Raw genomic sequence first — 25,687 nt, forward strand, 5'->3', positions numbered from 1 at the left:
GTTGCAAAACATATAGCTAGTTTTAAAAATTTTAATGTATGAATATGTTAAACTTACAAAGTTATATATGATAAGCAAATAAGTTAAGAAAAGATGATATATTGGCATTGTTCAAGTCTAAATTTACAAAAAAATGTTTTCCAAAAACATTTTTTCTACAAATGGGGTGCCACCACTGCCAGGTTAATAATTATATACTTGATTAATATTTTGCACAATCTGGTTTAAGTTTTATTGTAGCTGTATTTATCAGTGTTTTTTTTTTTTTTTTTAATCATAATTATTTACTTGTTAATATTTTGGATACACTAGTTTTGGCTTCATTTTAATTTTACTTAGCTCTCAACTGAACAAGTTTATGTACATTTTCTTTCAAAAACTAAACTTAGTAGTTACCAAGTAAATTTAGAAAAATAGAATTTTTGAATTTAGAAAAATACAAAAGAAAAATAGTTATTGGTGGTACATTGAAATTGCTAAATTTCAGTGGTATCACAGCAAAAAAAGTTTGAGAACCCCTGCTCATAAAATATATGACTATGAATACATGCCTTTTGGCATCTCTCATATTTTGGAAATATGAGAGATGCTAAAGGTTAGTCATTAAATCACCAGTGAGGTTTCTAGGCTTTCATGAATATATGGCTGGTTGTCCAGCAATGAAGGGTCTGTAATCATCATAGAAATTGCAGCTAGTTCATGTTACAAATACGTAGCAATAAGCTTTTTTGATAGAAGTACTGAGATGTTTGCTTATGTTGCAAACCATTGCTTTTCTTATCTACATTCAATGAAGATGCATTAGCACACAAAATAATAGAATTTGTTTTGTGTGCCAATGTAATTTTGTATCTTCTTCGCTCTAAACTAAGCTTTTAATTAATTTAATTCATTAAAAATTATGCTACCGACTCTTTTTTTTTTTTTTTTTTTTTTTTTTTTTTGAGAACTATTGAAGATTTAATCAATACAGTTAAACTCTGGCTGAGTGAAGAAATGGGGATATACAGAAATATAAATAATTGAACAGATATTGAAATAATATGATAATAAATGCTTCTCTATGTTATATTTTTCTTGTCATGTTTTTTGTTCCAGTTATGGAAACTAGTTTGGACTTAGATTTATTTTAGAAATTAGATCAATATCCACATGTTGTCCTAAAGAGGATTAATGAGGATTCATCTTCTTGGAGATGTATGTTATCATATCTTCTTAATAATATGCTATTTTTCTTCCTGAATTAAATCTTACTTGATGCAAACAGATATTTTTTTTACTCTCCTACCAGAGATTAATTTTTGTTTGTTCAATTTAATATTCATTGAAGAAAATGGTTCCACAAATTCCATTACAGATTGTGTAGACCTTAGCTAGCAGTTCCGAATATAAATTTTTATTATTTATCTTGGTTTTTAGGTTTTGTCACCAACTTGATATTTTTTTTGTTAATAATTTCTCTGTCAGGGTTTAAAATCATGATTCGGCTTAAAATTATTAAGTGATTGCTAATAATAGCTTGCTTTTTTACAGTATTCTGGGAATTTGTATATATCTTACTTGTTATAAGCAAGTTGCACATTATGGAAAAAACCTTTTATTGTTGTGGGGGAGTAGGAGATAGGGCAAGCCAATGGATTGAAAATAAATAATTATCTCAAATATGTAATGATACTCTTTAAAGGGGTTTTGATTTAATAATATTTGTCATTCAGTTGAATTTGGATGTGTTAAATGAATATTTTTTTTAAAATGTAAAATATATATCACAAATATCGTAATATAATTTTGTTTTCTACTTGATTTTTAATCATCTATATAAATAGTATAATATATTTTTTATCATTACAACACTTCATTGAATATTATTAAAATATAGTGGAAAGCATGAATGTGAATGTTTGACTTTTGTGGTATGATATCATAAAGTCTATATAAAAAAAAAAAAAAAAAAAAAAAGCTTGGCATTTTATTGATTTACAAACCTTATTGAACAATTTAGATGCCTTAAAGCCCAGAAATGGCAATGCTGTTGGTCATTATTATTCTACAACTCTTTATTCTGCATTTTCAATACTGCCATCATTTACATTTCTTTGTGACATGCAAACTGAGTACATACGTGAAAAACAGACATTGCAGCTGGAGCTGCTTTTCCAAGATGAGTTGAATGATCTCATTAGAGATCTAGCCTTCTCCAAGGATAAAACTTTTTGCCTCAAGACTAAAGTAGAAACACTTGGTTAAGAAGAATGTCAAAGTGTCTCACTATCATAAAAGAAACCAAGTTTTGACAGCCTTTTTTCCAGTAAATGATCAGCTCTGTTGTGATATCATTAGGGAAAGATTTTAGAGAAGTGTCACAAGTACAAATTACATCTGAATGGTGCCTCTTCATTGATACTAACAGCAATGTTTGAAAGCTTTTCCATTGTTATAATGGAAAAGCTATACCATGAAGACACCACTTGCAGCAATTCAGTACAGTGAAACAAAAAAAATGTGGATATTTCAAAATGCAGATATTTCATCAATGAAATCTTCTGTGACCTCAAAATCTTTGGTATGTTATTGGGTATGCAACAGCCATTCTACTGCAGTCGATTACATTGGACACGACTGACCGTAAAATAAGACATGAGCCAGGAATGAGTAGTGTGTGTAGTATGTTCCATTAGTGCAGTGGTTTTCAACCAGGGTACTGTAACAACATTCCAGGGGTGCCACGTAATTTGAGTTTAAGTTACTTAAACTTATTATTTTTAAATTTATATGTTTATTTCATTACAAAAAGGTGTACAGTATCTTTTTACTTTTGTGGTGATCTATAATTGATGTTTACTTACTACCTCTATATAAAGAATAAGGTTATTATATACTGTACACTGTAAAATAAATACGTACTATTTAATAGGTCAATAAGTTAGTTATTGTAGTAAAGGCCAAAAATGTAAAAAACCGAATCTACTCGTGTATATGAGTACAAAAATATGTATATCAACATGCAGACAACAATAGACCTGTAGATCAAAACCACTTAATGAACTATATAATCGCCTATGCTGGCTCCCATAGCAAACCCTGGAAAGAATTAATTAGCAATACAATGTAAAAATAAAAAAATGTTAATTATAGGTACATAGATACATTGAAAGGGACTTTTTCAAGGGCTAACTCTCTCAATATATCCCACCAATAATTAACAGAGCTATCTGTTTCTGTTGTCATCTACCTGTTTAACAAGGTCCAATATATTAATAAAATAGTATAAGTTATAATTTAGTAGTTAACAGGCAAGATGACATTTTGCCTGTTAACTAGCAACAATATCAAAAGGTTTCTGAAATCTAAGTTTACGATGTCAAAATTATTTTTTGCTTACAGTTCTTTTATTACTGTATCATTTTTTGCATACAGTTGTTTTTTATTACTGTATCCCTTTAATAAATCCATGCTGTGACTGCAGTATAACTGCATTCCTTTGTAATGGTCCTGCATTTCTTCTTTAACCAGTGACTCTATTATTTTCCCTGAACCAGAAGTCAAGCTAACAGATCTATAATTTCTCCTTTGATTCCCCTTTATGAATTGGGGTTTACATTTGCACATCTCCAGTCTATAGTGACATCCCCAGAATCCAGGGATCTTCTTGTAATCGTGCTTTAAGGTTTGCTTAAATCTTTTGCTGCCTCCTTTAATATAAATAGATCGATCCCTTCCTCCTCAGGAGGCTTTTTTATATTTGGTTTCAACAGTTTCTTCATCATCCCATCTATTATCACAAATTTATTCTGCTCCCCACCTAAATTTCACTCACTTCTGGTATCCCCCATCCCTAAAAAAATTCCTCACTTGTGAATATAGATGTGGAATACCCATTCAGTTTGTCCTCAACTGAATTGGTCCAATAGATATATTAATGGAATAACAATTAACATTAGTAGAGGTATACGATGCAAGAAAGCAAGCTTATGCAGCATCAGGCCAAAGGGGGGGGGGAACTGCTCCCATTTCACCCCTCCGTTCATTTCAAATAACTGTCCAGATCAGCCTTAAATTTATTTATGCTATCAACTTCCACAACAAAAGATGGAAGTCTGCTCCACCAATCAACCACCAGCTGGCTAAAGGCAAACTTCCGCACATCTATCCTACCAGTGTCTTTCCTCAATTTGAATTTATGCCCTCTCAGGTGATTATTCTGAGAGAGAGGAAGAATCCCATCAACATTGATCATGCTCAAAACATTCAACGCTTTATACACCTCAATCAGATCACCTTGCAGGTGCCTCGTCTCCAGACACTGTGATCTGCAAACTTTAAGCCTTTCTTCGTAAGAGCAACCCTTTGTTCCATTCAGTAATCTTGTTCCCTTCTTAGTATGTGTTCCAACAGCTCTACATCCTTCTTGAAATAAGGCCTCCAGACCTGTATACAGTACTCAAGGTGTGGCCTGACCATTCCCTTATACAAGGGAATAATCACCTCCTTATCCCTGCTAGAAAAATTCCTGTATATCATTGACAAAACACCATGAGCTACTCTTGCAGACTGTCTGCACTGCTCAGAAGACTTCATATCTCACTGCACAATTACCCCCATGTCCTTTTCATTCTCTACCACTGTCAGTGTAGTACCACCGAGTTGATATGTTGCTCTCGGGTTGCTGTTTCCTATATGTAGTACTTTACATTTGTCAATGTTAAACTTCATTTGCCACCTCTCAGCCCATCTGCTCAACCTTTCCAGATCCTGTTACAGCAGCATAGTGCCAGTAGTGTCCTTAACAACCCTGTCAACCTTTGTATCGTCTGCAAACTTGGACATTAAGCTTGATGTACCATCATCAATATTATTTATAAATACAGAAAAGCAGCAATTTCGCTCCAATGCCACACTGCTCCAATTTGTGCAGCAGTCTTCCATGTGCAACAGTATCAAAAGCCTTTCTAAGATCCAAATATATAATAACAAAGTTATTCCCTGCATCCAGTTCATTTGTGACTGCATCATAGTATCCAATCAAATTGGTCAGGCAAGACTTCCCCTTAACAAAACCATGCTATGTCCGTGCTATAACTGAAGTCTGGTCTAGATGATCCTGCAGTGCTTCTTTAAACAGTGCCTCCATTAATTTTACTGGAACAGAAGTTAAACTCACAGGTCTATAATTACTTGTGTCAGCCTTTGATCCTCCTTTGTGAATTGGGGTCACATTTGCACATCTCCAGTCTATGGGTACCTCCCCTGAGTCCAAGGAAGCTCTGATAATTATGGCTAAGAGTTTGCTTACTGCCTTTGCTGCCTCCTTTAATATAACTGGATAGATCCCATCCAACCCAGGTGCCTTTCTTGTGTTTATCTTCAACAATTTCTCCTCCACTTTACTCTCAGTTATTACAAGATTATCTAGCTTACCGCCAGAGTTGAATATACCTCTAGCATTCCCCTCGCTGAATAACTCCTCATGTGTGAATGTCGATGCAAAATATTCATTTAGTTTGTTAGCTACCTCAGCAGGATCATCAACAGTTGAACCATTGATATCAAGTGGACCAATCTGATTCATCCTCTTCCTTCTAGAGTTTACATAAGTAAAGAACGTTTTGCTGTTTTTCTTTGCATCCCTTGCCAAAGATTTCTCGTAATCTGCCTTTGCCTGCCTAACCTCCTTTGTAACTTGGTTACAGATCAACTTATATCTATCATAGGCTTCTGTGTCACGTGTTAATTTATATGTATCCCATGCATTTTTCTTCTCTGCCATATGTCTCATTAGTTCATCTGACATCCATTTAGGCCTAAACTTTGAACTATTTCTTAGTTGTGGTATGTAAAGCCTAGTAGCTTCCAAGATAAGTTCTTTGAATGCTTCTCATTTTGAATTTGCTGTTGGTAACATCAACAGTTGGTCTCACTGTATAGAATTTAAATACTGTCTTAGACCATTGTAGTCTCCTTTACGAAAGCAAAAACCCTTCCCTTTACCCCTGATGGTAGTTACCTCTTTGAGTAAATCCCACTTCAGCACACTGCGATCACTGCCACCTAGTGGTTCCTTTATCTGCAGATTCTTAATGCATGATGAATCACTACTGATAATCAAATCAAGAGTATTACTCCCTCTATTTGCCTCCCGAACATGCTGATGTAGAAAACAATCATCCAATAAATCCACAAAAGCCTTGCTAGTGTGTGAGTGACCAACCCACAAATTCCAATCAGTATCTGGGAAATTAAAATCCCCCATTATAAGACTCTCTGATTTACTGGCCCACTCTATTTTCCTGTACAGTTTCTTATTATACTCATCAGAGTCATTAGGCCTATAGCAGCACACTCCTACTCTCAATTTTGATCTCCCAATGCTTATGTCACACCAAACTGACTCGACACTGCACTGTCCAGCGATGTTGACTGGCTTCATTTCCTTGGATTTTATGTGTTTATTAACTAATAGCATAACCTCTCCTCCCTTCCTATCCTGTCTATCCTTTCTGTAGACGTTGTACTTCCCAAATTCCAGTTCTGTATTCCTTATGTCTGTGTGACACCACGTCTCTGATATCCCAACAATATCTGCCATTGATGTTTTGGGCAATACCTCAAATTCATGAAATTTATTTACCAAACTCCTAGCATTGTTGTACACGCAAGTATACATGCACCTGTTCCTATCCTTAGCTACCCTAACACAACCCATGTGTTTACTTGTACCGCAATGACTCCCAGCAGTCTCTGAAATATCCTGCATCTTGTTTTCAAGGCTTCTGCTCATTTCAGTAGAAGCAGTGCAAGAATAACTTTCACCTCTGCCAGTGGCTACTGTTAATCTGTTAGTCCTTGTATCCCCCCAAGCTAGCAGTTTTCCGACTCACCTAACACTGCCTCGATAGCATCAGCAAATATTCTTGCACCCTTTGTATTTAAGTGTATCCCATCCCTGTAGAAGCAGTCTCTCCTGTTAACAAGTACAGACCAGGCTGAAAAAAATGTTACCCCTTGAGCCTTGCACAATCTTTCCAGGGCCGAATTGATCGACAAGGCTCTCATCATATACTCACGCCTATCGTGTCGGCAGAATTGCAGACACTTTCAAATTCAACCCTAATTCACGGCTTTTTTTCAACAGTGACGTGTACTTGTTAAGTAATTCTGCCAGTCTCCTACTCTTAATATCATTAGTGCCAACGTGTACAATTATATCACCTTTTGTGCCCTTAAAAGATTATATCCGCTCTACAACGTTATCAACCTTTGCCCCCGGCAGACATACCCTGGTCCTGTTTCAGTGGTAATTTAATTCGCGTGAGATTCCAAATGGTGGCCAAGGTAACCGGAAGTTTTGTATTTAAGACATCAAGATTGGTGTTGAGACGATACCATTCTGTTACGAGGGTTTCGTATAGAAGGAGTTTATAATTTGAATTTAATTTGATCATGGTTGTTACGGTATCAACTGAGGGGTTGTGGTTGACATTTGATTAAATAAACTATGTTGACGACTAATGTAGACCTCAATTTCACTTTACAGGCCCTATGCAACCTTTTAACTTTGGACAATACACTTGCGAATCAGATTTCTCTCAACATTGACAGCATTCTGGAGCTCATTACTGTACTAAATAAAGATAGATACTTCTGTTTTCAAGACCAAATATATGAACAAATATTCGGACTCCCTATGGGCCTAGGTATCTCAATGCCCATATCTGAGATATACCTTGCCACGGTCGAACATCAGACCCTTCAACCTTTTTCCGGCAAATATTAAACTTTACATCCAGGCGACGTTCTAATAATTGGAGACCAAAACACCATTAACGATCTTTTTACCAGTTTTAATTCAGTACACCCGAGATACACCTTAGAACTAGAAACTAATATCCCAATCAATTTTCTTAATTTAACCATATATAAGCAAAATAACAGGCTTAAGACACCAACACAGGCCAATACCTACATTTTCTCTCGCATCACCCCCTTAGTGTAAAGAAATCAGTTCTTTACAACCAAGTTTTTAAGGCCTTCAAGTACCTCCAATCACAGGATGATCTATCTTTCGAACTAAAATATCTCACTGAAAAATTTACAGCCAGACAATATCCCATGAAGCTAATCCAACAAATTATTTCAACTGTTAAAAGTAAGATTAGTAGTTTAACTGTTTCTAAAGCCAGTTATAAAAAATCCAGCCCGTCCAACATTCGAGTTGTTCTCCCTTACCTTGCCAAATCGCTAGACGATTACGTCTTATCTTCACTAACACTGATATCTCTATAATTTTTTCTACCTATAATAAGTTAGCAGCCCCTTTTAATAAATATAAAGAAACCCGCATTTACTAAAAACATCAACTATAACGCATGCTACGTTGGGATCACTACTAATAAATTTTGATCATCCACCATCGCAAACACACGCACCAACTACCACATCTATAGTTTTCGGGCACAGCAAGGAAATACTGAACTGTCTTAACATGTACTCACTCATAACCACAACCCCTCATTTGATACAGCAACAACCATCGCCAAATTAAATTCAAATTATAAATTCCTGTATGAAACCCTCGTAATAGAATGGTATTGTCTCAACACCAATCTTGACATCTTAAACACAAATCTTCCGGTTACCTTGTCTACCATTTGGAACCTCACGTGAATTAAATTACCACGTGTCCTGCACAACATTTTGGGTACTTAAGATCTGCAGCAACCCTTTCACTCTTCTTTTTATTGTCAACTGAAGATGAACCATCGAAGGTCCGTCATTCTCGACTATTGGCCTTAATCCTTTTTTAATTTTAATTTCAGATGGTTTCAGAAAACTAGAGGATGATATGGTGCACCCCCCTCCTCTAGGCAAAATTTTTCAAATACTCTTTTTAAACCATGCTTCCTTATCACGATTTTTAACCATCGTTTTTTAGTTTAACCAATGATTTCTCACACTACTGTTTTGTGATTCATATAACTAGAACGGATTATTGATGTGAGTGCCATCTTTTTATTAAGCTTTGACTAAATGCGTATTTCTCACCAGAGATGATTAATTTTGGGCCAATTTTCTTTGGTCTTGCCACTCCCTGATATTTGCCAATATTCTTAAATAACTATAAAATTGCTACCAAGAGGATTCCACCATCGTTTATGACATTACAATGTTTTACATATTCTTGACTTCTCCCAAAAGCAGTCTCATGTTATATCCTAAGGGCAGTTCCTCTGGTGCATCCCACTTATGTTATAACTAGCTGCATATTTCATGTCTCGTAACCTTGTTACGACTTTTCCTTCCTCTCAATGATCAAGTTTGGTCATCTTTCCGGCACGCCGGTGCAACACGGTGGCCGCTCCGAGTGCCAGTCCGAAGACCTCACTAAATCATTCAATCGGTAGTAGTGACGGGCGGTGTGTACAAAGGGCAGGGACGTAATCAACACGAGCTTATGACTCATGCTTACTGGGAATTCCTCGTTCAAGGGGAACAATTACAAGCCCCTATCCCCATCACGAAGGAGGTTGATGGGGTTACACAATCCTTCCAGACAGCGATGACAGTGTGGAGCTAATTTTTAGGGATCCTCATTTTCATGTATACCTTGTTTCTTGTGTATTTTGGCTTCTCTTCCTGGGACTCTGGTGTCTTTTCAGAACTAACCTCATCTTTTATAGGGTGTCTTGGTATTTCACTGATTTCAAAATGATTTGATGCCTTCGTAATTTTACTCACCTGACTCTGTATCCTTCTCGTCTCCCCCTTTCTCTCTCTCTCTCTCTCTCTCTCTCTCTCTCTCTCTCTCTCTCAGAAATTTCTGATGTCACCTCCATTAAATCATGTTCATCCATGTTTTCAGTTAGAATTATATCCAAATTCTCTGCTGGTGTTCTCCTCTCAGCATCCAGAGCATTAAGACAGGGGCTCACATCTGGTAAGTATGGGCTTGGATATCATCATTCTTTTTATTGGTGATTCCCTTTGACTTCTCTCTCTCTCTCTCTCTCGGAGTAATTCAGAAAATTTTAGTTTTTTGGCTGGTGCAGCATAAGCCTCAGGCTTCCTTGCACCATATGGCTAATAATAATGATAATTCCAAATGCTAGTTCTTCTTTTGTTCATTATAAGTATAAAATGAAAAAATTAACTGTAACATATTTAGAATTTAACCCCAAGGGCTCACATCTGGTGTGAGTATGGGCTTGGCAAACCCAGGGTCCTGAGCTGGATATCATCATTCTTCTCTCTCTTGCTTTCTTGGTAATTCCCTTCTTCTTCTGACTCTCTCTCTCTCTCTCTCTCTCTCTCTCTCAGGGTAGGGTAACGTGGGAAATTTTTTTGGCTGGTGCAGCATAAGCCTCAGGCTTCCTTGCACCATATGACTAATAATGATAATAATAATAATATCAAAAAATTCGACTAATGTTAATACATAAAGGAACCTGAATTGCATAGGATCCTCTTGCCTCAGTACAAAGATGAGAGCATGGAAATATAATTCAACTATTCTTGTCAAATAACACTTCTGTGCACTGTATTTTGGCTCATTTGTCTGTATTGGTGGGGCGGGATCCTGTTACAACCTAGTTCCAATCAGCGGTAGAAGAGCCTATAAGTCTAGTTTTTCTGCAATTCAAAATACAAATCAAAAGTTTTAACTTGTGACTTCTATATTACTTTATTTTGATTTACAAAAATATAAAAATGATATCAGAACATAAAATTGTACAATAATAATCTTAAAGCAAAAAAAAAAAAATAAAAAAAAAATTGAAAAACTGCCACAGAAGCCTTTAGAATTCAGCTGTACTTTCCTTTTTCTTTGGCTTGAAATGTGAACAAAATATGGCACTGGTATATAAAACATCAGAGTGCACAAAGAAACAGAAGGATTAAGGATGATGAAAGGAAAAGAAATGACAGTTTCATCAACCATTTGTTTAAAAGATATATACTACCCATAGGAAGTAGAAAGGCACACGTACTATAGGGTACTCTGCAGTGACACCTTTTCTGCAAGAGAGTAAGAATCTCTGCTCTCTTTTGGCTTGATTTCATTGCCTATTTTCCTTTTTTCATATTCATTAATTCTCTCCATTTCTTGTGTCTCAGTTCCATGCCTCTGCATGCATACTTTTTGTTCTAGCATTAGATTGATGAAGAGTATGGTTAATACTTGGTTCTTTATTTTTATGTTTTTATTTTATAAAATGTTCTACTTATAACTTCCCCCTTTGTCCTAACCCGCATCCCCATTGTTTGGCCTGCCATCAAGCGCTTCTACAAGTACATGCTTGTATACCACTGTCAATTTTTGTTCTGTTTAAAATTTGATGATTATAGCAGGATGGTACTTTGAAGGATTTATAGTTATTTTTTTTACTATATTTTTATTTTATAAAAACGTTTTTTCATATTATTGATGATTGTAACAAGCTTACGCATTTGGGTCATTTTCAGTTATCATTGGCTTTTATAACAAAATAATTTCTGAATTGTCAAGTCAGAAAAAGTAGAGTGAAATTCTTGTTGACATACTTGATGCCACTTATTAATCCTCAAGTTAAGATCAAGGAAACTTAAATTTAGTGAATAGATACAGATAAGGATGAACTACTTGTGCATATTACATAAGTACTTATCTGTAATTATTGAATAAGTGGAAGGTAAAGATGATTCAGCAAATGATGAGAGTATGTTGTTTGAAAATAATGTCACTTGAAAAGTGTTTGTGCTATATAAACTTGTTTCCTGGATTATTAGAATTATCTGAAGTAAGCTAGTTTGGTTATTATCTATAGGTATTGGCAGTGTAGTTAAGCCAGCATATGGTAGGCATAGTTATAAGCAACAGTAATAGGACAGTAATCTCATCATCATCTGCAGAAGACCTACTATGGTTGCTACTTTTCTGTTTGACCCAGTCTTTGGGTTATAAATGGGTTAGGTTTAGTTTTCAAATTTTATTCTACTTTTTCCTGGTTGTGGAAAGGCATGAAATTTTCATTTTTTTATGAAGCAAATGTATATGTTATTATATATATATATAACTTTGTAAACTTAGATATGCCTATCCCAAACCATAGTATTTTTAAAATGTATTTAATATGGCTCTAAACTGAAAATTATCAATCTGTGAAACTAAATTATTATCACAAATATCTTAGTAGTGTGTTTTCCCCAACCTCCCTCAGGTAAATGACATTTATCAAATTAATTTTTAATTAAAAAGTAATATGAAAAAATTCTTCAGCATTGCTTGAAAAAATATTTCATGACCCCCCCCCCCCCTCCAAATCTAATAAAGTTTCCACCATTTCAAAATCTGACATTCAGGTCAGAAATTTTGAAATGGCAGATACTCCAGGAATAAATTGGTGTAAATAACATAACATGTTATTTACACTTGATTTAAGTTTGTGTTGTTATGATAGTTTTCTTTTATTGTTAATATAAAAATTTTTTTTTTTTTTCTGTAGTCAACTGTCACTTTATTCTGTCATATTTTACTTTAACTGCTTATATATTTTGGCTGTTTAAAATGTGTATACATATATTTACTTATGCTGTCTTCCAAACATCTTCACTCCAGAACAGCCCAGCTCCTAAAATTACCAAATTAATTGTGATCAGTTGTACTCTTATTTATTGTTCTTAATAATTCTGTGGCACTGATATTCATATAACATTTTAGTTTCATGTTTTTTTTTTTTTTTTTTTTTCCACTCAATAGTTTGGAGTTGGGCCATTCTGCAGTTTACAATGCTAACTTTTTTCATGTTTTATTTGCTTTTATAACAATCCATTTCCACTTGAAGTTCACTGTTTTGGAAAGCTGACTTAGAGTAATCTTGAAATTTTCTTTTCTCTGTTACTTTTACTAATACAGTATAAAAGATTGAATTCAGCATTGTTAAAAATACTTCCTTTTTATGATAGTTTCCATTTTTAAAATTTCCTCATATAATAGTATTAGGTAAAACATCATTTTAAGTACATTAATATCATTTTTAAAGCATCATTTTCAGTACAATAATATATATTTTTGTTCTATCATTTATTAACTGAATTTTGCAAATTATTGCTTTGCTAGCCGTTATGAATATAAGCTAACAAAACAGTAATTTCAGGAAATTCAGGATTTTTCAATCAGATATTAGATAATATATAAGTTTACTGTAACACACACACACACACACACACACACACACACACACACACACTAAATGGAAACGCTAAATGTATTTTTTTAATGAACATAATCCTGGAGCAATCTTGTAAGTTTACTGAAATGTTAACAAAAGTCTGATTTATTACTGTCTGGCTACAGGGAAGTGTTTGGTGTCGATAAAAAGAGCCATGCTGGCCATATGAAAGCAGTGAAACAGAGTGTCTTAGATGGGACTTCCAAGTGGTCAGCCAAAATAGCTATAACTGGTAGGTAACATGATGGGTGGTCCTGCCATGGTTGTATATGTGCCTAGTGTTTGTGTGCCAGCATGGAGTCATGTGTTTACTGTTGCTGTGATCGTGTTGCAGGCTGACATATTCCATTGATGCTGACACACACGTTGATGCTCTGCAGCAGGGTGAGCAGGCTATTCTGGAAGGAACCTCCAAGTGGTCAGCAAAGATCGCCATCACAGGTATGCCCTCAGTATGCCTGCCTGAGGGCTTGCTCTGGGGATTTTTCTGGGTTATATCTGCTGCTTATTTTTGCTGTGTTGCTTCTCTTTTGCATTGAATATATTAGATAATGCTTTAGTTAGGTGTTACTTTTAATTAGTTTTCATTAATTATTTTATTTATTTATTTATTATTATTATTTTTTTTTTTACAAACCTCTTTCATAAGATGTTACTTTAATTTGTGCAGTGCAAATTTTTATTAGTTTGGTTAACAGTAGTAGTAGTAGCAGCAGTAGTAAATTTAATGGGATATATAGAGGGGAAATTGCACTTTATATATATATATTTTTTTTTTCTCTCTCTCTCTCTGTAATGCTAATATAAACTGAGAAAACTTTTGATATATTCAAATCATATTGCATTTTAGTGAACTGTAATGCCTTTCAAAATTTCTAGCTTTGGCTTTTGTGCTTCACAAATATTCATAGAGAATATTAAGGTATAAGTTAGAATTCTTTAGAATTCTAACTTATATAGAGAGGGATTTCTTTAGAATTCTAACTCACAAATTCTAAACTAAAAAATTCTAATTTATAATTCTTTAGTATTCTAACCACTTGTGTAATTTTGTTTACTTCCAAGAGTCAGTAGCTTATTTTATATTTGGCTTTTTTTTTTTTTCTCCATACTGTTAAATTTTCTAATACTGTCTTATAATGTAATTTGCTAAGTAATGTACATTAAAGTTATGGTTACACTATATCTTATATTGTAGACTATCTTATTACACTATCTTATATTGTAGAAGCTAGATTGGTCTACATCAGAGTTCAGTTTACACCTAGCTTGAAATTAAACTTGAATTGCAGCTACACTGCAATTCAAGTTTAATTTCAAAGATAAACAGCAGGTGGATGCAATTTTAATTTGCCAGTGTAAATGTGGATCATGATCGTGGACAATGTCTATATCACTATCGTTCTTAGAAATTTTCAAGGATGGGTCAGTGGCAATAAGTGCCATTTTAGTTTAGTGACTGTGGACAAAGCCTTGGGCAAAAATGACCCTTAATAAATTTCATCTGCATATCTGAATCAATTTAACTTTTTGCAAGCAAGCTTGCTTAATTATATATTTACTGTAATGATGGGGGGAGATGAAATATAAAAGCTGGAGTTTTCCAATTTATTGCAGCAGCAGTGAATACACTACACTACTTGTAAGGTATAATTTTCACTTTGTTCATAATTTAGCAACATATTAATTTACATGGTTTTAGGATACAAATGTGACAAGTAGAATTTAATGAAAATGATTATATTTAAAACAAAATATAGAATACACAGAGTTCAAGTCAAATTGAACACAAAATATATTTTTTCAAAAATAAACTTTGTGTCAAAAATTAATAATTATAAATTTAACTAGATATATGCAGTCACCTGCAGTTTCTCCTACTTTATTATGATTATAATATTTTAATTTTACGTAGTAATTCATTATTCAGAGAAGAAGAAGAAGAATAGGAAAAATCTCAATGTTTACGATTTGCAGTTATCAATACTATAAGCATTTGAAACTGTACTTTTGCCCAGAGGTCAGACAAATTTTCAGAAATGAAATTTGGAATAGACAGTATCTAGTCTATGTTAAAACAAAAAGAAAAAAAACCACATGTAGCTAAGCAGGACAAATTGGGGTGGGGGAAAGAGCTCAATGTGTTAGCCATTTGTATTGCAATTATACTGGAAATGTATAGCATACTCAGCTTTTGCCTGAAACATGTCATGAAGAATGCTAAGAGGAAAGGTTCCAAAGAAGAAGATTCATACCTTGTGACACTTCCTTCAGCTCAGTCAATGACTGAATATTTGATAACCAGAAGTCATAAGGAATTTTATAGAATCTAGACAGTGGCATTTTTTACAGTGATCTGGTCATTCAGACATTTTCTTCAAGAGGAGTCACATGGTGTCAGAAATTAACCACATTTTATGTTTGCCACATAGAATGTTCAAATTTCCTCAAAGAAGAATGATTCAGTTATTAAGTTTACTGTAAATCCATCCCAAACAGTAACATGGGCATTTGAGAGAAACTTTGTTGATATGTAAAAGTGATCCCTCCCTCCCTCACTTCTCAATTATTTGTATTCACTCCACTGCTTAATGAGCTGGATCAGTCCAGAAAACATTCCAAGCCAAATTTCATCCACTTCTGTGCTGGCAAGAATCCATAAATCAAAGTTGGTGTAATACTGGGGATCATGCAGATTTAACTGGAGCAGGACATGGATTTTCTGAGGAAGCCATTTTACTTAGTGGACTGCTACTCATGGAATATTTAGTTGTTACACTACTGCTTTTGCATTAGTGTAAAAACTAATGGTACTCACAAAACTAAGCATTTTGCGAGTACCATTACCCATTCAGCTATCACAATTCTGTGTCATCTTTTTTTTGGTGGGGCTACATAGAAAGCAACTGGTTCTTTGAGATTCCTCGTCATTTTACTCAGTTTATTTTGGTAAATGGGTCGAAGGCAATTGGGAGTAAAAGATGAAGACTTGGAAATATACACAAAACATCTTCAAAATTTAAGCTTTTTAATTGGGAGTACTTCTGAATCACATTGGGGGCCTTTGCTATTGTCTTGATAAAACAGCTTTACCAACAAAGCAGGGTCGTTGTTTTGCTTCTAATGTAGGTGCATCTCAGATTGGTGTTACTAATCATGGCTTGAGATTTACTTTGCATACTGACCGTATGTGATGCCGAACTCAGTGTCACATCCCCCCTCCTCCATCCCATGGTGTAGCCTGGTGTTTCTCAAATGGTACTTCATGAGTACTCAACTTCAGATTCAGTGATGAGGAATAAATTTTTACATTATTTATTTACAAGCGTTGTATGTAGAGAAAGAGAGGAGAGAGATCTTATTTAGGATCTGTTTTTTGATCATTTTTATACTAATGTAATTTTTTTATACAGTAAAGTGTAAAATATATATATATATATATATTTGTTCTGATGTGCTCTGCCTAAATTAGAGAATACTTAATGGTGCTCTACAATATACTAAAGGTTGAGGAAAAGTGTTCTAGACAATGTCCATTCCAAATTTCATTTATTGGCAATTCATCGTTTGCTATGAGACGTAGGTTTTGAGAACAAGTGGAGAAATACCATCAGGACCTGGCAGCCAAAGTGAAACACACTGTTTATAACATGAACATCTATTTCTCATCAGAATAAAAATATGTGGACTAGATAGATCTTTCGATGCTGATTTTCCTCTAGCACACCTAGTTTTTGTGACTAGACCAATTACATAAACATGATGAGACTGATTACATTACTTTCATACCTATTCAGCCAACTTACATGAATATAATTATTATTTATTTATTATTTTTATACATTCATATTCACATAATTGTTTGAATATATCTCTATCTTTGTTATTTCATAATTTAATTATTTTATTATAAATTGTTTCAGTATGATCTTTCTGCTTTATGAAACATATTCATTGTCATACCTTGAAAGTGTAAAAATCACACTAAAAAATTCTGCCATATGTGCAGCTCTTTTTTAACTAAATCACACTGTTTCTTCACTAAATCACACATAATTGTCTGAGTGGTTGAACCACTCAGACAACATTGACTTTTTCTTCTGAGTGGTTCAACCACTCAGAAGAAAAAGTCAATGCTGTTTGCTTTAAAACATAATTCCATCCATAATCCATACCCATGATATGGATGGAACCAAAAGACTATGATGGCAATTGTATTTGTAATGTGAATGTAGCTGGGTTCTCAGTAATGAGACCAGTCCCTCACAATGACAGTATGCTAATTTTGTTATCTCCTCATCATGGACTATATTCTTTAGAAGATAAAATGGAATGTGAGAATGGTGCAATTGTTGGAATTCTAAGAACTTCAGCTGGTCTTGAGTACACACCTGGCAAAGGAAAATCAGAGCTGAAGTTGTTTATCTGACATGAGTTGAATGACCTCATCAGAGAGATCTAGCCCTCTCCAAAGATAAAACTGAACACCTTATCTTGAGAATAAAGCAGAAACACTTGGTTAAGAACATCTGAGTATCTCACTATTGGAAAAGGAACCAAGTGTTGATGGCATTCTTTACAGTAAATGGGCTGCCCTGCTAGTTCCACTATAATAAGAATTTTGTCACAAGAACATGTATAAATAAATGGCATCTCTTCATTGACTGCAAATTCCCACAGCAAAATTCGAAACTTGTTCCCTTGCATAGCAGGAACTTAAAACCATCCATTCCCATTGCCCACTCTGTTCAGTTAAAGGACAGAGGTTGTACTATAAGACAAAGACATTACTTGCAGCAGTTCAATACAGCACTCATCATTGGAATATCTATGGGGCCCTCAAAGTCATTGGTACATTAATTGGTAGGCAAGGAGAGTTCACAACATATTCTTGTTTCCTGTGCCTACAGATGGGCATTCTAGAGCAGAACCATTACATCAGTCATGACTGCCCTCAAAGAAGACATGATCAGTGTGCAGTATGTTGCATTAGGGCAGTGGTGTCCAACCCGTGGGCAGATCCGGCCCGCAAACAGATCAATTGCCACTGCATGTACAGGCATGCAAGCGTCCAGCTCGACTGTATCCAACAGATACATGTGGTTCAGTGCAGTCATATGTACGCTAAATACAGTTATGTATTTTGTTTGTTGCCTTGAATTAACTATTAATTTGTATCGAATAAAAAAAATCATTCTTAAAAATGTTCCAAAGGGGGAAAATCGATTTGGAATGTCGTGTTTTTGATCCACTGTGGACTGAATACTATTTCTTTATTGATTACCACGAAAAACAGTGTGTTTGGTGTGTCAGGAGACTGTGTGAGTTTTTAAAGCGACACTGATTCCGACCATAAAATCTTATGATCAACATTAAGGAGTGCTACGAAAAGAAAAGTGTTCAAAGTTACAAAACGAATTAAGAAAACAACAAAGCATACTGAAAACATATCAGTCAAGAAATTTATCTGCCGTACGTGCCAGTTATCAAGATTTTTTAGATCTTGTTGCACATTTGATCGCTTTTGAAAGTAAACCATTCAATGATGGTGAATTTGTTAAGCGTTATTTGTTAAAAGTTGTGGAAGAAATTTGTCCCGAGAAAAGAACAATGATACAAGACATTTGTCTCGACAAACAGTTATACGAAGAGTAGAAGATATTGGAAAGAATTTGTTTGAACAACTTTTGGAAAACATATAACAAATGAAATATTTTAGTGCAGCACTGGATGACAATACTGAATTAAATGACACAGTCCAACTCATTTTCATATGTGGAATTAATGATAATTTTGTACAAGTTAAAGATTTAGCTGATCTATAGAGTATGCGTGGAACAACTACAGGTGAAAATCTTTTTGAAAATTTTTCCTAACCTATCGAAAAGTTAGGATTAAATATTAAAAAACTGGAAGGTTTCACAACTAGCAGTGCAAAAAATATGATTGGTAAAAAAACATTGGGCTTATGGGTAGAATAACCAAGAAAATGATAGATATCGGATCTGAAACTCCGATTCGAATTCACTGCATTGTGCATCAAGAAGCTTTTATGGGCAAGTATTGGATCTCCAAGATGTTTAAATGTGGTTATTTCAGCTATAAATGTTACAATATCACATGACCTCAGTGTGGCTGTTGAAACATCACCAAATGTTTAAACACAGAAAAAGGGAAACCAATAAAAACAACTATCAAATATGGAGTGCCTGTTTGATCTTGCAATTCATACTTACATTTCTAGTCATTTAAATGCTCTTAACTAAAAACTACGAGGGAAAGGAAAATTAGTCTGATTTGTTTGGTGACATCAAATCATTTCAGAAAAAGTTGTTATTATTTAAATCCCAGTTGAGCAAGGCAATTTAGTTCACTTTGAATGCCGTACTGAGTTAAAGGAGAAACACATTTCCAAAGAATCGTTGCCTTTCGTTATTACAGTTACTTTTTGACAAGTTTGAAAGTCAATTTTCTATAAAATCCCATGAAAAAACTTCAACTTTTGTTTGAGGACCCATTCACTTCTATGGCTGAAAACTACAATTCCAGATTTTAACTTGAAATTATTGATCTTCAAGCCAAAATATGATTCAAAAATAAGTATATAGACTGCAAAAATAAACTATTTGAATTCTACAAGGCTTTCCCATCTGAAGATTTTCCGCTAATAAAAGAAAATGCCATGGAAATTGCTACTTTGTTCGGATCAACGTATGTTTGCAAGCAGATTTTTTTCACTCATAAAATCAAATAAATATTTTAAACGAAACAGAATAACAGATGAGCATTTTTTTTTTATGAAAACCCCAAACATGAGAGGTATTAGAACATATAGAACCATGCATGGGTTGGAGGTTGAGAAGCCAAAAGAAGATATTTGTTGACATTAGACTTGAACTTCTGGAATCTGTAATTTTCAGGAAATATGTATGGAGGAAGGTTGTTCTAGAAAACAGCAGTTGAATGAATAAACGAAGAAGGTGAAAAGAGGTTCTGCGAGTTTGAAGTTGGACAGTAAATGGACGTTGGCTGGTGGCGGCATGCGTTCAGACTGTTTTTAGCATTAGCATTAGCATTAGTAGAGGCATTTGATGCAAGAAAGCAAGCTTATGCAGCATCAGCCAAAAAAAAAAAAAAAAAACCCACTTCCACTTCACCCCTCTGTTCGTTCAAAATACCCGTCCAGCTGAGCCTTAAACTTATTTATGCTATCAACCTCCACCACAAGGGATGGAAGTCTGTTCCACCAACCAACCACCCGCTGGCTAAAGGCAAATTTCCGACGTCTATCCTACATCTGTCTTTCCTCAATTTGAATTTATGCCCTCTCAGGTGATTTTTCTGAGCTAGAGGAAGAATCCCATCAGCATTGAGCATGCTTAAACCATTCAAGGCTTTATACACCTCTATCAGATCACCTCGCTGGTGCCTAGTCTCCAGACACTGTAATTTGCAAAACTTAAACCTTTCTTCCATTCACTAATCTTGTTGCCCTTCTCTGTACTCGTTCCAGCAGCTCTACATCCTTCTTGAAATGAGGCCTCCAGACCTGTATACAGTACTCTAGGTGTGGCCTGACCATTGCCTTATACAATGGAATAATCACCTCCTTATCCCTGCTGGAAAAATTCCTGTATATCATTGACAATACTCCATGAGCTACTCTTGCAGCCCGTCTGCACTGCTCAGAGAACTTCATATCTGCCTGCACAACCACCCCCAAGTCCCTTTCATTCTCTACCACTGTCAGTGTTTGTACCACAGAGTTGATACGTTGCTCTGGGGTTGCTGTTTCCCATGTGTAGTACTTTACATTTGTCAATGTTAAACTTCATTTGCCACCTCTTAGCCCATCTGCTCAACCTTTCCAGATCCTGTTGCAGCAGCATAGTGTCAGTAGTGTCCTTGACAACCCTGCCAACCTTTGTATCGTCTGCAAACTTGGACATTAAGCTTGATATACCATCATCAATATCATTTATAAATACAGAAAACAATAATGGACCCAACACTGAGCCCTGAGGGACTCCACTAATAACATTAGTCCACGATGAGCAGTGTCCATTGATTACCACTCTCTGTCTTCTCCCCCTCAACCACCCCTTTATCCATAGCAGCAATTTGCCTCCAATGTCACACTGCTCCAATTTGTGTAGCAGTCTTCCATGTGCAACAGTATCAAAAGCCTTTCTAAGATCCAAGTATATAATATCAAAGTTATTCCCTGCATCCAGTTCTTTTGTGACTGCATCATAGTATCCAATCAAGTTGGTCAGGCAAGACTTCCCCTTAACAAAACCATGCTGTGTCTGAGCTATAACTGAAGTCTTGTCTAAATGATCCTGCAGTGCTTCTTTAACCAGTGCCTCCATTAATTTTCCTGGAACAGAAGTTAAGCTCACAGGTCTATAATTACTTGTGTCAGCCTTTGATCCTCCTTTGTGAATTGGGGGTCACATTTGCACATTTCCAGTCTATGTGTACCTCCCCTGAGTCCAAGGAAGCTCTCATAATTATGGCTAAGGGTTTGCTTACTTCCTTTGCTGCCTCCTTTAATATAACTGGATAGATCCCATCCACCCCGGATGCCTTTCTTGTGTTTATCTTCAACAGTTTCTCCTCCACTTTACTCCCAGTTATTTCAAGATTCTGTAGCTTACTGCTAGAGTGGAATACACCTCTGGCATTCCCCTTGCTGAATAACTCCTCATGTGTGAATGTCGATGCAAAGTATTCATTTAGTTTGTTAGCTACCTGAGCAGGATCATTAACAGTTGACTCATCAATATCAAGTGGACCAATCTGATTCATCCCCTTCCTTCTAGAGTTTACATAAGTAAAGAACTCTTTGCTGTTTTTCTTTGCATCCCTTGCCAAGGATTTCTCGTAATCTGCCTTCGCCTGCCTAACCTCCTTTGTAACTTGGTTGCATATCAACTTGTATCTATCATAGGCTTCTGTGCCATGTGTTAATTTGTAAGTATCCCATGCATTTTTCTTCTCTGCCATATGCCTCATTAGTTCATCTGACATCCATTTTGGCCTAAACCTTGAACAATATTTCTTAGTTGGTATGTAAAGCCTAGTAGCTTCCAAGATAAGTTCTTTGAATGCTTCCCATTTTGAATTTGCTGTTGGTAACATCATCAGTTGGTCCCACTGTATAGAATTTAAATACTGTCTCAGTCCATCGTAGTCGCCTAGTTTTGAACAAAAGCAAGAATTATAGAAGCCAATTCAAAAGAACAATGCCCATGGAAGTATCTGTAGAAAAGGCATGCAGCAGAAACAGTATGTTTTTAAGACAGTGAGTGGAGAGACTCTGTTAGAGATGAGTCATTAATCAACCTAACTTCCCTCTTCTGAATGGAATCTAGGAGCCTTAGAGAGAGAGGTTTTGGGGGCACTGCCCCAGATGTGGGAACAGTATTCTATGGTAGGGTGTATTATCGATTTGTACAGAGTGAACAGCTGTTTGGAAGAAAAGTAACGCTGAGAGCAAAAGAGAAAACCAAGTTTTTTTGATGCTGAGGAGGCAATAGTGTTTGTGCCAAGAGAGATTAGTCAGGATAATCCCCAAAAGAGATATATCAACTTGCCTAGAAATCGGAATGTCACCAAAGATAAGCATAGGAGCAGAAGAATCCTTTTTGCAAGATATAAGACAAGACTGAGTTTTAGAAGGATTGAAAACAACTAAGTTGTCTTTGCCCCACTGGAGATCGGCATTTAAGGAATTGGTTGCGGATATTCGAGAAGTTAAAGCTGATTGAGCTGGGCAAGATTTCTCAAAGTTGAATGCAATGTGCTATTATCAGCAAAACTATGGATAGGATTTACGATCAGTGAAAGAAGGTCATTAACATACAAGAAGAAAAGAATGGAGGGAAAGAACTGAACCTTGCTGGACACCAGCATTAGTGGAGAAATTAGAAGACAGAGAGCCATCTACCATCACCCTCTGTGAGCGGTCAGAGAGAACACTGGATAACCAATTACAAAGAACAGTTGGCAAACCATAAGATGGAAGCTTGTTTAGAAGATCTTTATGCCAAACACGAAAGCCTTTGAGACGTCAAGAGCAACTGCTTGGGTTTCACCGAACTTTTCTATTGAATTTGTCCATAAATTGGTAACATAGGCTAGAATATCACCTGTGGATTGACACACGGAATCCATACTAGCGATCGTTGGTCAGACGGTAGGTTTCTAGATAGTTGACAGTTAAGTGATTTCTCCATTACTTTAGAAAGAGTAGAAGTAATTGGATGGGAAGGATTTGTCGCTCTTTTTAGGAACTGGCTGGATATGAGCAGCCAAATTTCCAAGCAGAAGGAAAAGCATTTTGGAATAAGAAAGTGAATAAAGGTGGCATGGAACAGGAGTAAGTTCAGGAGTGCAGGTTTTGAGAACAAGTGGAGAAATACCATCAGGACCTGGATCTCCATCGAGAAATACCATCATATAATCACTACCATCATATAATCACACAATTGAGATTGGCATCGCAAATTTGCAACCAAATTTTGAACAGTTATTTAAAAATATCCAGCCTCAGTCATCTCATTAAATGTTAAGTTTTGTCCAGTAAATGTCATTAAGTACAGTATTGTACTTAATAAAATTTTCGAATATTTAAATTTTAGGTTTATCATTATATTTATTTTATTCACCTTAATATTGAAAGGTAGTGATCCTTTTCAGGTTGCAAATTTTCTAAAATGAACATTTAAAAGCAAAAGTAAAGTATTTTTTTTTAAACAAAAGTAAAGTATTTTTTTTTTAAACAAAAGTAAGTCATATTTTTATAATTGTAATAAAATCTAAAAAATAAATCGCTGACATACAAAGTAGATTTGTTGCACATAAAAGTTCAGGGAATTTGCATTTTTTTATATATAGCTTGAAAAGAAAAAACGATAACATGAAAATAGAAACTTCCTTTTTACGAGTAACAAGATATAGAAAATGTGACAATTTTTTTCTCAAATCACTCTGTGGGCCCGCAAAAAAAATCTAACTTTGAATATTCCCCCAGGGATTTGAATATTAGAGGATACATTGTAGATTTTCCTTCAACCTCTTCATGTTAAATGTGCTGTAATGAAGAGTTTTATGAATGTGATAGCTGAGATGAAGTTGAAATTTTCAAAGTTGAATGCCACAAAACTGACCCCAAAGGAATAAGAAAGTGAATAAAGATGGCATGGAATAGGAATAAGTTCAGGAACGCAGGTTTTGAGAACAAGTGGAGAAATACCATCAGGACCTGGAGCTCCAGGATGGATCAAACTTTTAAATGGTTTTGTGGAAATATTTTTGGGTAGTCACCGGTCTCCTGCCTACAGAGATGGAGTTTAGAAATTGTGCTTTGCATATAAAGAAGTGGGACATTGAACGTCACTGAAACATGATTTTTTTGAAATTAGACCTGTTTCCTGAAAACTAACAGAGTGAGTGACCAGTAGTAGGAAATAATTCACCAAGACATTAAGTCAGTGTAAAATCACTACCAAGATTAATGAAATGAACATGTTGGCAGACTACTGCTGGATGTTGTACCACAACGTTAGTCTTTTAGTGCATTTTGTACCAAAAGTTGTAACATAAATATTGTGTGGGGGGTTTGCTTTCGTATACTTTGGTAAAAAGTGTACCAAAGCAAATCTTCTGTACAATATTTTTAAATTGTACTTTTTTTTTTCAGAAGTGTACACATAATTTGACAATGTGTAAAAGTGATAAAAATGTCATTGTAACCAGCCTTATTGCATTTTGTAATGAAACCATCTTAATTGTGGACCTGTTAGTTTAACTTCTGTTCCAGGAAAATTAATGGAGTCACTGGTTAAAGAAGCATTGCAGGATCATCTAGACAAGACTTCATTTATAGCTCGGACACAGCATGGATTTGTTAAGGGAAAGTCTTGCCTGACCAATTTGATTGGATACTATGATATTGGTCACAAAGGAACTTTATACAGGGAATAACTTTGATATCATATATTTGGATCCTAGAAAGGCTTTCATATTGTTGCTCATGGAAGACTGCTGAACAAATTGGAGCAGTGCGGTATTGGAGGCATATTGCTGTTATGGATAAAGGGATGGTTGAGTGGGAGAAGACTGAGAGTGGTAATCAATGGACACTGCTCTTCGTGGACTAATGTTATTAGTGGAGTCCTCAGGGTTCAATGTTGGGTCCATTGGTGTTTTCTGTATTTATAAATATCAAGCTTAATGTCTAAGTTTGCAGATGATACGAAGGTTGGTAGGGTTGTTACGGACACTAATTACAGTAAGCTGCTGCAACAGGATCTAGAAAATTTGACCAGATGGGCTGAGAGTTGGCAAATGAAGTTTAACATTGACAAATGTAAAATACTACATATGGGAAGCAGTAACCCCAGAGTGACGTATCAACTCTGTGGTACTACACTGACACTGGTGGAGAATGCTGTCAGCATCATTCTCCCCAAAAA

At 35.3% G+C, this 25,687-nt stretch overlaps 1 protein-coding gene across 1 annotated transcript in view; it reads left to right on the plus strand.

Annotated features, from left to right (window-relative positions):
• Window positions 1-25,687, plus strand: part of unc-13 (protein unc13 homolog) — a 1,321,962-nt gene that overhangs the window by 589,225 nt on the left and 707,050 nt on the right. Inside the window, exon 18 of the mRNA XM_090372343.1 lies at window positions 13,540-13,646. Within this exon, the coding sequence (XP_090228469.1) occupies window positions 13,540-13,646 (107 nt within the window). The remainder of the gene's footprint in view (window positions 1-13,539; window positions 13,647-25,687) is intronic.

This window comes from Mastigoproctus giganteus, chromosome 4, assembly GCF_048544385.1.
Source record: "Mastigoproctus giganteus isolate SK-2022 chromosome 4, ASM4854438v1, whole genome shotgun sequence".
Classification (NCBI taxonomy): domain Eukaryota; kingdom Metazoa; phylum Arthropoda; class Arachnida; order Uropygi; family Thelyphonidae; genus Mastigoproctus; species Mastigoproctus giganteus.